The following is a 16,229-nucleotide window of genomic DNA, read 5'->3' as shown; positions in this document are numbered from 1 at the left end:
TGTGAAGTAATGACCTCTCCTCTAGCAGAGAAAAAGTAAATAGTCCAGGAACAGTAGAGATAATAAAAGTCAGATAACAACCCTCTCCACGACTAACTTAGTGGGAGAGCTTAATGGCTTGTTTGCATAGAGATAACAACTGGAGTTTCTCAACTCTTCCTGTACTGGAAACCATTACACTGATGTATCTGATCTTAATGTTTTATTTCTTAGCTGTGCTACACATACAAATCATAATATCATCATTTTTTTTTTTTTTGCTTCAGTGTCTCTTTAAAGCCTCCGCTTGCTGTGAGAAGTTGTAGAAGGCTTCGGATATCCCAGAGGCGGCTTTGTTTTGCACAAGCTGCGGATTGCTCAGGAGAGAATAAACAAAGTTTCCATTAAAGTCATTACTGCAGAGTCTCCCTGGGGCACGGAGTTTACACTGACTTTTCTCCGCTGAAAACTTCTGGAGGACTGAGTGCCTCTTCGCAGCCACTAGTTTAGGAGGGATAGAGGAGGTTCTGTCGCCCCCTAGGCTTCATGCAGTGAATATTCAGCCGCTGTAAATAGTATCCTGATTCAAAACTCCTTACATTTACATATTTATAAAACTTTAAAACGAAGAAGCTCTATTGCCTGTAATTATCTGTAAATTTCTGACACGGATGATGTGTTTTGGTGCGACAGTGACAGGTTATTTCCTCCCACCGCAATATTTAAAGGAACCTGAAGTGAGAGGGATATGGAAGCGCGTACGTACAAAAAGGGCGTTGGGAATAAAGCGCGCGGGGTGTAAACGATAATATTGTTTTGTATTTAGTGTACAAATAATGTTTTACAAATCTATAAATCATTAAATAATGTGTATGAAATTGGCAATAGTGAAAACGTTAATCTTCTCTGTTTCAAAAGTGAAACTTATAATTACGTTTGTTAAAAAAACGATAATATATGTTTAATTGTTATAATTGTATATCATTGTGATTAACCTTCATTTATCGTTTCTTCTTATAATAAAATCGGAAAATATTGTTTATAATGGTGATATAAATATAACTACGTTCGTAATAAGTCCTGTAAAACATAAGTAAGTATTACTAAAATTTTACTAAAACTATACCTAAGCCTACTCTCACACAGAACCCTCCCTGTACCTATCTCTAACCCCTAGACCCCCCTGGTGGTGCCTAACCCTAAGTCCCCCATGGTGGTGCCTAAACCTAAGACCCCCCTGGTGGTGCCTAAACCTAAGACCCCCCTGGTGGTGCCTAAACCTAAGACCCCCCTGGTGGAGCCTAACCCTAAGACCCCCCTGGTGGTGCCTAAACCTAAGACCCCCCTGGTGGTGCCTAACCCTAAATCCCCCCTGGTGGTGCCTAAACCTAAGATCCCCCTGGTGGTGCCTAAACCTAAGATCCCCCTGGTGGTGCCTAAACCTAAGACCCCCCTGGTGGTGCCTAAACCTAAGACCCCCCTGGTGGTGCCTAAACCTAAGACCCCCCCCCTGGTGGTGCCTAACCCTAAGACCCCCCTGGTGGTGCCTAAACCTAAGACCCCCCTGGTGGTGCCTAACCCTAAGACCCCCCCTGGTGGTGCCTAACCCTAAGACCCCCCTGGTGGTGCCTAAACCTAAGACCCCCTGGTGGTGCCTAAACCTAAGACCCCCCTGGTGGTGCCTAACCCTAAGACCCCCCTGGTGGTGCCTAAACCTAAGACCCCCCTGATGGTGCCTAACCCTAAGACCCCCTGGTGGTGCCTAACCCTAAGACCCCCTGGTGGTGCCTAAACCTAAGACCCCCCTGGTGGTGCCTAAACCTAAGACCCCCCCTGGTGGTGCCTAAACCTAAGACCCCCCTGGTGGTGCCTAAACCTAAGACCCCCCTGGTGGTGCCTAAACCTAAGACCCCCTGGTGGTGCCTAAACCTAAGACCCCCCTGGTGGTGCCTAAACCTAAGACCCTCCTGGTGGTGCCTAACCCTAAGACCCCCCTGGTGGTGCCTAACCCTAAGACCCCCTGGTGGTGCCTAACCCTAAGACCCCCCTGGTGGTGCCTAACCCTGACCACCCCCCTTAGTGATCGCTTTATTATATGGATAATAATGTTTTGCAAATAGTGACTGTAAAAATATATTGCAATTTACATTACGTACTGATCACTTTATTTTGTGAATAATAATGTATTACAAACAGTAAGGCATAAAATGTTAAATAATGTTTTAGTTAAATAGGTTAAATATGTTTAATATTTTTATAAACGTTATTCGTCACGGGCTCATTTTCTAAACGTAAATCATCACAAGCACAGTTATAAAACATTAAAAATCTCCGGGCGCCGTTTGTAAAACGTTATTTATCTCCGGTGCCCTTTTTTCCTGTTCGACGCCCATTAAAGGATATTTATTATGGGAGTGAATGGCAGCGCCCTTTTTGTCCACTAGCCTCCTGCGCCCTTTTTTCCCAGCCGCTATGGAAGCTGCCATATTTATTTCATTTTAAACAATAACAGTTGCCTGGCTGTCCTGCTGATCTTTCAGTAGTGTCTGAATAACACAAGTGAAGCAAGCATGTCAGATTTTTTAACATATCTGATCTGCACGCTTGTTCAGGGGCTATGGCTGAAAGTTTCAGAGGAAGAGGATCAGCAGGACAGCCAGGCAATATGCATTATGGAAAATTAAATGAATATGTCAGCTAATCTTCCATATCCATCTCACTTCAGGTTCCCTTCAATGTCAAACTCTAGCCAGGGAATGTAATGTGATCTATAATCCATAGGCCTATCTACAGAACATAGGCATTGTGGGTGTCAGAGGTGTATTTAAAGGACACTTGAAGTGAGAGGTATATGGAGGCTGCCATATGTATTTCCTTTAAAACAATACCAGATGCCTGGCTGTCCTGCTGATTTTTCTGGTCATTAGTTCTTGGATCACACACTGGAAACAAGCAAACAACTCTTGTCAGATTTTTGTCAGAAGCATCTGATCTGCTGCATGCTTGTTCAGGATCTATGGCTAAAAGCATTAGAGGCAGGATTATTAGATCAGCAGGACAGCCAGGCAATGTGCATTGTTTTAAAATTAAATACATTTGTCAGCCTCCATATGTCACTTCAGGTTCCCTTTAAAGCAGGGGTCTCAAACTCACTGCCCGCCGGCCATTTGCGGCCCTCGATACAATATTTTGTGGCCCGCGCCGGCAAAAGCTTCCTTATAGTTCGCTTCAGTGCTCCTAAGTAATCCGCCACGTCCCCGCCGCTAAACGAGGGCTGCAGAGCCCCCAAATCGCCCGGGGGGCAATCCGCCGGCATTTCCTGGAAGGGGCAGAGCTTTCAGCTTCAGCTCTGCCCCTCCTGACGTCAATTGCTGCACGGATCGCCGCCTCTCCCCTCCCCTCTCTGTGAAGGAAGAGTGAGAGGGGCGGGCAGAGGCGGTGATTCGCCACGATTGGCGTCAGGAGCAGAGCTGAAGCTGAAAGGGGACACGGCGGATTACTTGTAATGGGAGCACTGAAACGAACTATAAGGTAAAATAGGCAAAATAGTTCGCTTCAGTGTGAATTTGATTTTGAAATAAAAATCAATGCAGGGGGGGGGGGGGGGGCTGCTGATTGTGAAATCCCTTATGCGGCCCAGCCTCATCCTGACTTTGCCTCCTGCGGCCCCCAGGTAGATTGAGTTTGAGACCCCTGCTTTAAAGTCAAACTCTAGCCAGATAATGTATGTAGTACGCACTGGTAAATCTATGATCCATAGGACTATCTGCAGCACATAGGCATTACGGATGTCAGAGGTTTGTTTACGTATATAATTTTGCTGGGTAAAGTACTGATCACATGAAGGCAAAAAAAAAACAAAAAACTAAACAGTTTCCACTGTGTGAGTTGCGATTCTCTTTTTGGAATGCATGCTGTCCTATCGCAGCGGCACTATAAACTGAATTGCAGTACGGCATTTCCACTTGTGTGATACTATTCATACGCAAACGCACTGCCTGCTACAGTTCTTTAGCCTTGTTCAATGCGAGTGCAAAAAAGTTAAACACAAAACGCACTGCTGAGCAATTTTCATTTGATTACCGTGTATTAAAGTGGGATAATACTCAAAATTACATTTTTGCTTTAAAACATTAAACACAATAAAAAAAACAAATATGAAACACAATACTATACATCACTGAAGCTAACCTATTTTATTGTTGTGGGCTGCAGGACAAATTACATGCTGGGAATACACCATTAGATTTTGTGTTAGATAGATGGTTCGATAGATCATTTCCAACATGTTCGATCTCATTTCTGATCATTTTTCTGATCGATTTCTCATAGAAGTCAATGGAAAATGATAAGAAAAGATACGAAAATCGATCGGAAAATCGATCGAAATTAAGATCGGACAGTAAATTGACTGAGAAATCTCATTGTGTATTCCCAGCATTAAGGGGCCCATACACCTAACGATTTTCCCACCGATATACAGCCGTTTCGATTACAGTGATCGAAACGGCTGTGAAATCACCGCGCACACCGCTGACAGAACGATCGATTTCCGTCGACCGATCCGTGCGGAAGATTTTTCTCGGTCGCCGGCGGGTCGGGAGTGCGTCGTTAGCGGCGTTCGAATGCCCGACGACCGATGCAATACAGCGGGTATACATTACCTGTTCCGGCCGGCGCGAGTCCCCTGGTCTTCTTCTCCACTTCGGGTTCCAGACCGTTCCTGCAGCTACACAGAACTACCTGTCCCGGCATGAAGTTTAAACAGTAGAGCGCCCTCTACTGTTTAAACTTCCCCTGGACAGGAAGTTCAGTAGCCGGAGCGGAGCCGGAGCGGAGAAGAAGACAGCTGGGACTCGCGCCGGCCTGAACAGGTAATGTATGAGGGGGGGGGGGGGGGGGGCGGCAGCAGCGGCAGCTCCACAGACTGTGATCGGTTTCATGCTGAAATCGCTTCACAATTTGTTTGCAGTAAAGGCAGCCATACGATCCCTCTCTGATCAGATTCGATCAGAGAGGGATCTATCTGTTGGTCGAATCTGATGGCAAATCGACCAGTGTATGCCCACCTTAAGATAGATTTGCAATTAAGTAATTAGAGAGCAAACAAACAGAAAACTTGTTTACACAGTGTAGTACACTTCCAACACCATCTGATAATGCTGGCAGCAACAGCAAGCTTATCAAAAAGCAGCTAAGCTAAATGAAGTGAAAAACATGCTGAGTGTTAACCCTTCCATTACCTTGGAAACCATTCAGATGGTTTTAGCTGTATGCTATGTTTAATGCTTTAGACCACAAACGTTTTGAGTGTAATCCCAATTTAATGTCATTTCCCTAGCTGATGGAATCGTAAATCTCAAACTTAATAGCAAATTTAGAAATCGCACAAAAACACACTAAAAAAGTTGAAATTGGCAAAAATCGGAACCACGGTGTGTTTGTAATTTAACATGGAAACAATATCTAACTGTATGTTTTTACTTATGACATATTAGTTTTGGGGGGATCTTTTCTTTGTACTTCTGGCTGAAGTTAGGTTATATGACGGCTGTAAATAAAGGCGTAGGACTTACTTCTTCCTCCTCGAGGCCGGTGAGATCCCAGAAATAGCTGAGCCTCATCTGCAAGCGCTTCCAGTGCTCCAAGAAGAGGGTGGCTGCAAGAGGAATGGAGAGAAGAGCTCAACGAACGGCGCCAGAAACTGGAGACAAGACAATATCTTATCCCTCCAGAGCCTCAAAATCATCAGAATACTTACAGAGGCTCTCCGGACGGCGGACGCCACAATCAGAAGCAGGAAACGTGGGCGTCCCCTGGCTTCAGAGGTTTGGGTGTTGCCATATAGGCCCACTGAATTATCAGTGAAGAGAGGAAATTTGGGCACTGCAGGCGCCGACTCTTGATATTTATTGGGCACCAAAACTTCCCTTATTTACTAATAATTCCAGGGGCGTAACTTGAAATCACTAGGCCCCCCTGCAAAACTTTGGATGGAGCCCCCTTCCACCACACCCACACGCATACAGAAAACCAACAGACGAGTTTGCTCCCAGCCTCAGCTTATTACACTCACTCTGTCTATCTCTGATGGAGCAAAACTGCTCTTCAGCCTTCTCCAGCATCACTATAGTAAAGAGCATTGGGGAGGAGTAGGTTGGGGTCTGGGCACTGTACACAAGACCCTGATGCACACTGAATAGGAACTGTCTACAAATCTTTGTCTACAAAACTTTGCATGATTCCTTATCAGTGGCTGAGCAGATGCAGTCATTATAAAAAATGTGCAGAGAGCAGAATTTTTTTTTCTCTCTTTGCCCTTAGTTGTCAGTCTCTCAATAAGGGGCAATCTGTGGCTTCTGGGCCCCCCTGCGGCTGCATCCCTTGCAGGGTCTATTGTTATGCCCCTGAATAATTCAATGGGCCCCTAAGGCAGCGCCCGAGAAATATTGCGGGGTTTTTTTCTGGCCGCATGGACAGTTAATGTTAGCTATAGGTGGGTAATGGTTATGGCTAGTTGTGGGAGAGAGGGGCGAGAGGTAGGGTTAAGGTTAGCCATGGAGGGGAGAGGGGGGTTGGTTAAGGTTTGACATTGGTAGTGGGAGGGTTCAGTGTGAGAATTAGCTTCAGCTGTAGTAAAAGATCGGTATTTAATACCAATACTTTACTATTATTTTCTAAACTATCGGCTTTTCTGGGCGCCCTTTTTTGATGTACTGTACACTCATAAACACGCTTTACCGCTTTCAGTAAAGCCAGGCTGCAAGCCGATAATTACACATAAAGATTTAATTATTATTTTTTATTATTTTATTAAACTTTATAAAGCACTCACCTATTATACAGCACTGTACAATAGATAGTGGAGACATTACAGTATTAAAGAGACGCTAAAGTCTCCTAAAATTGCACTTTTTTTTAACAGTTGTCTTCAGCATTATAACACAAGCTAAAACGCTGCATAGCAGATCGCTATATTTAAATCCCTAAATACTGTGCAAAAATCCACGACTTTGTAGGTCGTGGATTTTGCTGCCTGGGGAGGTAGAGCTTACCGCTGTAGCTCTGCCTCCATTTGTGTCAATCCCTGCTGATTGCCGCCTTTTCCCTTTCAGTGAAAGAAGACTGAGAGGGGCGGGGAGAGGCGGCGATCAGCGGGGATTGATGCAAGTAGAGGCAGAGCTACAGTGGTAAGCTCTGCCTCTACAAGGAAGCGCTCCTCATATTTAGCTCAGAGGGTTTGGGGGGTTTAAATGTAGCGACCTGCCGCGGGGATGCGGCGCTTTAGCTTGTGTTATAATGCTGAAGACAACTGTTAAATAAAAAGTGCAATTTTAGGAGACTTCAAAATCTCTTTAAACAATACTACACAAAATAGTGATATAACTCCTTCTGACCGCCTAATATCGATACGCGCTGGGAAGGTGGCTCCCCCAGGATCGTCTAACGCCAATCGAAGTAACGTTTAGGGGGCGGAGATTAGTGGGGATCCGTGCGCACTTACCTGCTGATTTACGGATCTCAGGCTGAAAAGAAAAAAAACGGTAAGAATGACTAGTACAGCACTGCGATCTAGTGCAGCGCTGTACGGGGGATAGCCCTGTCACTTGGCTGTACCCTAGATAGGCAGGGAAACAGATCGCTGATGCCTATGAGAGGCGATCTATGTGATTAGGTGTTGGGGGGAGGGAGTAAAATAAAAAAAAATAACCAATTTTATTAAAGCAATTGTATTAAAATAAGATGAAAATGGTAGCAGCAATCAGATGACACCAACAGAAAGCTCTGTTGGTGGCAAGAAAAGGAGGGCAGATTCATTTGTGTGCTAAGTTGGATGGCCGTGCTGCGAGCTGTTAAGGTTGCAGTGTGCTGAATTGTAACAATTGGTCTAGTCACTAGAGGGAGTGTAAACCTGTGGTCCTCAAGCGGTTAACAATGTGTGGGATAAATATAGCAAACGAGTCACTGAGTCCATATGGTGGAGGAGAAGAGCACATGGGGAGGATAGGCTTACAATCTAAGGGGTGAGGGAGAGGGACACATAACGGGTGTATGTCTAACTAAGGGAGAGGGGGGTGAAGCTATGAAGATGGCGGGTAAACAATAGTAAACAGATGGGTCTTTAAGGCCTGCCTAAATGAGCTGAAAGTGGTAGTGTTTTAATTTGACCCACCTATGGTATCTCTCTGGCACCAAATACAGCTTGCAGAGCTCAGAAACAGCAGGTCAGACCACCCCTTTCCATACCGCTTTTTAAAATTTAGATGGATAGCGTAAGCCTGAGCCTGTTTAATAGGTTCTGAAATGGGCAATAGGATGGGGTTAAAGCACAACTGAACTGGGGCAAAAAGTCTATTTTTGGCTTGCCTGGGGCTTCTTCCAGCTCCCCTTATAATCTTTGAGGCCCCTCAGTTCCTTCTGGGTCCTCTCCTCTGTTAGCCCTCATAATAAGCTCTGACCCAGCTGGGTTACAGTTACAGTGCATGCTCTGCCCCGTCTGCACACTTCCTCGATGGTGCTCCTGTAGCCCAGAGCAATCTGTGAAACACTGTTACAATTCCTTGCCCACCACGCATGCGCAGAATGCGCCTCACCACGGTTGAGGAGGACGGGACAGAGCATGCTCCGTAGCTGCGATCCAGATAGTTTGGAGCGTTTAATGAGAGGCCACAGCAGCACAATGGAGGGGACCCAGAAGAAACTGAGGGACCTCAAGATTATGGAGGGCTCAGTGGCATAACTATAAATCATGGGACCCCCCAGCTAAATTTTGATGGGGCCCCCAGTGTTCACACCCCTTTCCTTGACTCTTCTGGTGGCCCACACAGCCTGGGGACCCATTTTGCAAGCGACATAAAACAAGGGTGGCCATCGTAAAAAGTGTAGCCACAAAAACACCTGATCTAAAGGATGGCTCTCTTTATTGGAGTGAGTGAAGTAGTAATTGGGGCCCCCTTACAGCTCTGGGCCCGCCAGCAGTTGCAGGGGCTGCCCCCCTGATGTCAGAGATGGATTAAAATGTGATGGGGCCCTATGCAAGGTAGAAGATTTGGGTCCCCCTTGTGGCCCTGAGGTCAAAGAAGGTGGCAGGTAGGCCCCTCGACACCAACTAGTCCCCAAGCACCTGCCTAGATTGCCACTATAATTCTGCTCTGCCTGTATTTACACCCTGGGGGGTGGGGGTGGGGGGTGCAGTAGGCTTACCTGGAGCTTATCAACTTTATAATGCCCCGCAATGCGCATAGTAAAAGCGCACCCTCAGGAAAGTGTTCAAACCGCCGGATTGCCTTAAAGCGGAATATAACCCTGTATTTCAATTTTGCTCTAAAACATTATTTACAGCATATTATATGCAACCAGTATTTTTTTTACTAGACCAGCATTGGAAGGGTTACACACACAGAGCTTTAAAGTTCAGTGGAGAGAAATGCTCCCCGCAGCCGAAGTTTAGATAGATACATTTAAGTAAACAGAATGTAACAAGTGAGGAATATTACACACTCTCTGGCTGTCCTCCAGCTCCCGAATACAGAGAGAGTGAGTCACATTCCTCACTTGTTACGTTCTGTTTACTTAAATGTATCTATCTAAACTTCGGCTGCGGGGAGCAGTTCTCTCCACGGAACTTCCAATGATGGTCTAGTAAAAAAAAAATACTGGTTGCATATAATATGCTGTAAATAATGTTTTAGAGCAAAGTTGAAATGCAGGGTTATATCCCGCTTTAAAAAACTTTTTGTTTTTGAAACCCGGACATTTTTGTCATAGCCCTGGTCTTTTAAAACAAGCTAACTCCACCGCGAGTAGCCCAGAGACTTTCCAGAAACAGGGAATTTATCCAATCAGATATGGGAGTGGAATATGAGCATGAAGCCATTATCGCGACCTCTTAACAAATTGCCTTTCCTTCTTCAAAGAACAAGAAAGTCAGTGAGGAGGAATGGGCTCCCCTCCCCCCCTCTCCGGAGCCGGTGAGCGGAGCATAGATCTGGTATTGTCCTGTTCCTGAAACGTACGAGTGACTAATAATGTATGATAGTTTCCCTGCAATCCATGCACGGCTCCTAATGATGGGTAAGAGTAGATGACCCTGCTCCTCCCAGGACAATGGCCGTGTCAATCAGCACACAGAATGCCCAATATAAGCAGAGTATTCTGCTCTGAGAACATATTGTAACCCAATGCTCAAATTCAAGATGAGTCAAGCTTTACATGCGGATCCAGTGTCTGGCTTGGAAAGGCTTTTTTTTCTACTCAGTTTCAGGTGCACAAAAAAAGCATTGCCGGCCTTAACTGGATTGAAAGACCTAAAGGGTCACTCCCGGGGCCGGTTCTGGACTTTTTGTTGCCAGAGGCAAACTTGTGAGGAGGCGCCTCGCCCCTCCCCCCCATTTGGAATGATCGCACAGCACTCAACAATTTGCACCGCACATTATAGCCTAGGTGCGACCAAATAAGTGCCCCCAGTATAGGTAGCCAGGCATAGGTGCCCCCAGTATAGGTAGCAGGCATAGGTGCCCCCAGTATAGGTAGCCAGGCATAGGTGCCCCCATTATAGGTAGCCAGGCATAGGTGCCCCCAGTATAGGTAGCCAGGCATAGGTGCCTCCAGTATAGGTAACCAGGCATGCAGCGAGGGCTGGCCAGGGGACGATGGGGTGGAGGAGGGTGGCCGCCCACTTGATCAGGGAAGCTAGTAGCAGTCAGGGAGCAAAGGGAGAGCAGGATACCACCCCTTGGAAGGTGCCGCCTGACGCAAGTCGTTCACTCCCCTGGTCACTACGTCAAGCGGTAAGAGAACTACCTATCACAGTTATCTTAAACTGGGATTAAACTCCCAAAACTAAAATTACATTTAAAAGCTTTCCCACATATTCCCTGTGAGTAAAAACCTTTAATTCATCCCGCAGAGAACAGGAAAACCTTGGTTTTCTCTTGTTATTGGCAACATCAAATGTCACTTTACTCTGCCCCCCTCCCTCTGCTGAAGTGACTCATCTGTTGCCAGGATGATGTGTCACCTCAGCAGAGGGAGGGGGGGCAGAGAGAAGACACATTCCTCAGAGAGCTTCAGCTGGCAATAATTACATTTGTCCACAACCAGAGATAAGCAAGCTTCTGCTGTCTGCAGTGAAAATATACATTTTTACACACATAGACTGTGTGGAAATGCTTTTGAATGTTCTCTTATAAGAGCAGTTACTGGAATTTTCGTTTTGGGAGTATAATCCTACTTTTAGGAAAGTCAAGTTGTCATTTATTAGATTGTGTGATGTTACCCAGTTATCATTAATTTTCAGGAATACTTTTTTTTTTTGTATCTTTCCTCCAAACCTTCCAAACTCATCACCCTTTACTCACCCAGATTTGTTCATACTCACTTTCAGATGAATGACTCCTCCCTCCCCCTTGCTCAAGGGTTAGCTTCCTGCTTTCTACATTTTTCCTCTATCTTAAACCACACCCCTTTCCACAATAACCACTCCCCAAGCCCCCGCCCGCACCCGATTCCCGATTCCACTCATAATGCCGCAATTCTGTCATATTAAGCTGTATCCCCAGCCCCACCATTCAAACCAGCAAAGGAGTAATAATACCAGCTGATTGCTACAGCTGGAGATACAGGGCACCTGGCTACAGACCAGTGGCAAGTGCCCAATATGCCTGAGCCTAGAAACACCACTTGCTCGTCCAGAAATCCACGTCTGACTGACATGAGGATGAATAACATTTTTAGTTTTAGTGGAAGAAAATAAACATGATAGACGTTATACTGTATACCTGTATATATTATAAAATATAAAGTACACAATTAGAAACATATCACAAATGTATCATACCTCCAACATGAAAATACATTGTACCTGCAAAACACTGTAAAATCACATAGTGCAATCCAGTCTCAAATAAATCAATTATTTTAATTATGTCTTACCCCAAAGGGCCATGAAAATAGAAAAGAAGACAGTGGCCGGGTTGTCGAACAGATGGCTGGCACGGGCCATGGCACAGGCGGAGCTTAAATTCCAGTAGTCACATGCCTTGTCACATAGCGGGCACATGGTTAAATTCTGCTCATCGTTACACATTTCCTTGCTGTGGAAGAAGAAGACAACCTTAGTCATTCTAGACAAAAGGAGCCATTTATGTTGATGACATCCATTTGACAATGACAAGCCATCTCTGAAATATTGCCATATAATACAACAAGTGTTGAGCTCAAATTTCACATAATCGTAATTTACCATCAAAATTCGCAATTATGATGCCAAATTGTAATGTGAAATTTCCAGCAAACTCTTAAAGCGGACCCAAACCAAACATTTTTTTAATTAAAAATATTTAGTTGCACCACTCTGACACATACAAAGATAAATAAACACTCCTTAAAACCTATGATCATTTCAGTGCATGCTTTTCACCCTTCTCTTTTCATAGCTAGGGTTATACTGGGGGTAGCCATTAGCAATTTCTCCATTGTCGGACACCATCTACTCCACCAGTTTGCCGGAAAAATCCCGGCAATTTGAAAGGAAGGGAGGGGTTCCTCCAATAAATGTAAAATATTTTATATTTGTCATCATGCAGCTGAAAAAAGGCTGCTATTTATTACTATAATTTAGAAAATAGATTTTATTTCTGAAATCTTGTATTTTTAATTTGGGTCCACTTTAATCAATTTCACAAGTAACTGCAATAATGTCCTGTAATCATTGAAATTTTGCTAAAAGTGTATCTATGTCCAACACAAAAAAAAAAAAAAAACATTCAGATCTGCTTAATTGCTATGATCATGCTTTTGTATTCTTTGGTTGTGCTATACAGTATACTAAAAAATCAGACTGGCCCTTCTCCAGTCCCATTTCATCCACCTCTCCTCCCGCTCCTCTGATGCTGCTCCTCTCTGCCAATCCCTACTGAATTCTGCTGCCCGCCTCATCCACCTCTCTTCTTGCTCCTCAAATGATGCCCCTCTCTGCCAATCCCTCCTGACCTCTGCTGCCCATTTCATCCACCTCTCCTCCCGCTCCTCTGATGCTGCTCCTCTCTGCCAATCCCTACTGAACTCTGCTGCCCATCTCATGCACCTCTCTTCCCACTCCTCTGATGCCTCCCCTCTCTGTCAATCCCTACTGACCTCTGTTGACCTCCTCATCCACCTCTCCTCCCGCTCCTCTGATGCAGCCCCTCTCTGCCAATCCCTACTGATCTCCGTTGCCCGCCTCCTCCACCTCTCCTCCCACTCCTCTGATACAGCCCCTCTCCGCCAATCCCTACTGATCTCTGCAGCCCATCCCATCCACCTCTCCTGCCACTCCTCTGATGCAGCCCCCCTCTCTGCCAATCCCTTCTGACATCTGCTGCCCATCTCATCCACCTCTCTTCCCACTCCTCTGATGCCTCCCCTCTCTGTCAATCCCTACTGACCTCTGTTGACCTAATCCACCTCTCCTCCCGCTCCTCTGCCGCAGCCCCTTCTCTGTCAATCTCTCCATTGGCTATATTTTACCCAAAGGATGCAGTTTAAGCTCCTCACCCTATCACACAAAGCTCTACATAAGTTGGCCTCTCCTTACATTTCCTAATTAATCTCCAGATACTATCCCACCCGGAACCTTCGCTCCTCCCAGGAGACCCTCTTGTCCTCTAGCTTGGTCACCTCATCTCACTCCAGCAACCAGGACTTCTCACAAGCATCACCTCTAATTTAGACCTCTCTTTCACAGGCTCTCCATCATGCTCTGAGCCTGAAAACCTTCAAACGTGCTCTCAAAACTCACCTGTTCAGACAAGCCTATAATTTGCTATAGGTAGCATTGGGGGTCCACTGCCTCAGCCGTTAAACTCTGTGTCTCCTTCCTAATATCTCCAACCCAATAATCTCTAGAGTGTAAGCTTGCAAAGACAGGGACCTCCTCCTTGTGTTTCTTATTCTTGTGTAATTTATCATATGAACATGCAACAGTATTGGTGATGTCTCAAACAGCACATCATCTATGTAATGCTGAATACACACGGTGCGTTCCCGCTCTCGATTTCCCACTCGATTCTCGTCGATTCGTTTATTTCCAACATGTCCGATTTTCATTTCGATGGATCGTTAGGTCGATTCGCATGTAAAGTATGCCAAATCGACCTAACGATCCATCGAAATGAAAATTGGACTTGTTGAAAATAAACGAATCGACGGGAATCGAGAGGGAAATCGAGTGCGGGAACGCACCGTGTGTATTCAGCATAAGTCTTTGTATTGCTGGATGTCCTGATTGTACAGAGTCTTGAATGTCTCATGTATCTATACTGTACATCCCATTATTTGTTTTGTACTATGTACAGTGCTACGGGACATGTTGGTGCCATATAAATAAAAAGTAATAGCAATTGTCTTGGGTCTCACCTCGGAATGTCTCCATCGATGGTCATACATCCATACAGAAAGACGATTATTCCAACCAGAGAGGCGGGAATTAGCAGCCACGTGTAGAGTCCAAGCCAGGCAAAATACAGCCCAATCTTTTCTCCAAAATACTTTCTGAAATAAACAGAACACTTTAGTGGCGCAGGTAAAAAAAATTATTACCATTTCCGGAGCATGAGATCTTGTCAGTCTGGTAAGATAAAGGAGAGAAAGCTAAATATTGCTGGTTTCTCCCCAACTCCTAATATCCTCTTTGGAGATAATCAATGACATGCTAATACTTCCAACTTGCATGCAAATTTAATGGAAATTGTATGCAGCTTAGAAATGCACCAATGCAAATTGTCAGGATGTCCACTGGATTGGTCCAGTTCCAATATGAACTCTGGCTGCAAGCAAGATGGAGTTAGCATGGCCATCTCTAATTCTTACATTACATCCTCAAACCAGTGCTGGGCCGAAATTACGCATTAGCGTAATTACGCATCGTAATTCACTACAAATGCACCGTAAGCGTTACGTGTAAGGTTACGGTATTACGCGTAATTAATTACGCGTAGACCGTAGGTTACGTTATTACGCGTAACAAATTACGCGTAAGACAGTAAACTCCCATTGAAATTACACAGTCTGCCGTAATCGTGTAATATTACGCTCCCGTATAATATAAAAAAGCCGCCGACTTTAAGGGTTAATAGCAAAGCCCCCTTAAGTGCTAAGAGCCTCAAATTTGGAGAATATATTAAGGAGATCAGAAGGAATAAGAGGAAAAAAATGTTTTTCAAAAAGACCTTATAGTTTTTGAGAAAATCGATGTTAAAGTTTCGAAGGAAAAATATATACATTTAAAAACCCGCCGACTTTAACGGTTAATAGCAAAGCCTGCTTAAAATTTAGGAACACCAAATTCCCAGGGTATATTAAGGGGATCAGTGGGAATAAGAGGAAAACATTTTTTTCAAAAAGACCTTATAGTTTTTGAGAAAATCGATTTTTAAGTTTTGAGGGCAAAAATGTCTTTTAAATGCTGAAAATGTCAGTTTTTTTTGCACAGGTAACAATAGTGTTTTATTTTCATAGATTCCCCCAAGTGGAAAGAGTTTTACTTACTTCGTTCTGAGTGTGGGAAATATTAAAAAAAAAACGACGTGGGGTCCCCCCTCCCAGACCTCTTTAACCCCTTGTCCCCCATGCAGACTGGGATAGCCAGAATGCGGAGCACCGGCCGCATGGGGCTCCGCACCCTGACTATACCAGCCCGCATGGTCCATGGATTGGGGGGTCTCGGAAGGGGAGGGGCAGCCAAGCTTTCCCCTCCCCCTCCGAGCCCTTGTCCAATCCAAGGACAAGGGGCTCTTCTCCACCTCCGATTTTTACTTTGAAACTTTAACATCGATTTTCTCAAAAACTATAAGGTCTTTTTGAAAAAAAAAAATTCCCTCTTATTCCTCCTGATCTCCTTAATAGATTCTCCAAATTTGAGGCTCTCAGCATTTAAGGGGGCTTTGCTATTAACCCTTAAAGTCGGCGGCTTTTTTATATTATACGGAGCGTTACGGTTTAACACGAAATTACGGTAGCATGAACGAAACGCGAAATTTCGCGTTGAAAATTACGCTTACGGTATTTTCAATTACGATTTTAATGGCAATTTCGCTACGCTAATTTCGCATTGTAATCGCAAATTTCGCATGCGTAATTATAGTAATGCGAAATTACGAAAATTTCGGCTCAACTCTACTTACGCTAAGTCCCCGCCGGCTCCCGCCGTCCACTCCGCCCACACCTGTCACCCATATACATGCTGGCACCCATGGGTGCCAGCATGTATA

The 16,229-nt window shown here is 44.8% G+C and overlaps 1 protein-coding gene across 3 annotated transcripts in view; it reads right to left on the bottom strand.

Annotated features, from left to right (window-relative positions):
- Positions 1–16,229, bottom strand: part of ANO2 (anoctamin 2) — a 340,170-nt gene that overhangs the window by 153,899 nt on the left and 170,042 nt on the right. For all 3 annotated transcript variants that reach the window (XM_068278130.1, XM_068278131.1, XM_068278132.1), the window contains 3 exons: positions 14,377–14,511; positions 11,914–12,074; positions 5,556–5,638 (listed from right to left, as the gene is read on the bottom strand). In XM_068278130.1, coding sequence (XP_068134231.1) covers positions 5,556–5,638; positions 11,914–12,074; positions 14,377–14,511 — 379 coding nt within the window. The remainder of the gene's footprint in view (positions 1–5,555; positions 5,639–11,913; positions 12,075–14,376; positions 14,512–16,229) is intronic.

Source organism: Hyperolius riggenbachi, chromosome 3, assembly GCF_040937935.1.
Source record: "Hyperolius riggenbachi isolate aHypRig1 chromosome 3, aHypRig1.pri, whole genome shotgun sequence".
NCBI lineage: Eukaryota > Metazoa > Chordata > Amphibia > Anura > Hyperoliidae > Hyperolius > Hyperolius riggenbachi.
The sequence above is the reverse complement of the archived record's forward strand: the minus strand, read 5'-3'. Positions and strand labels throughout refer to the sequence as shown.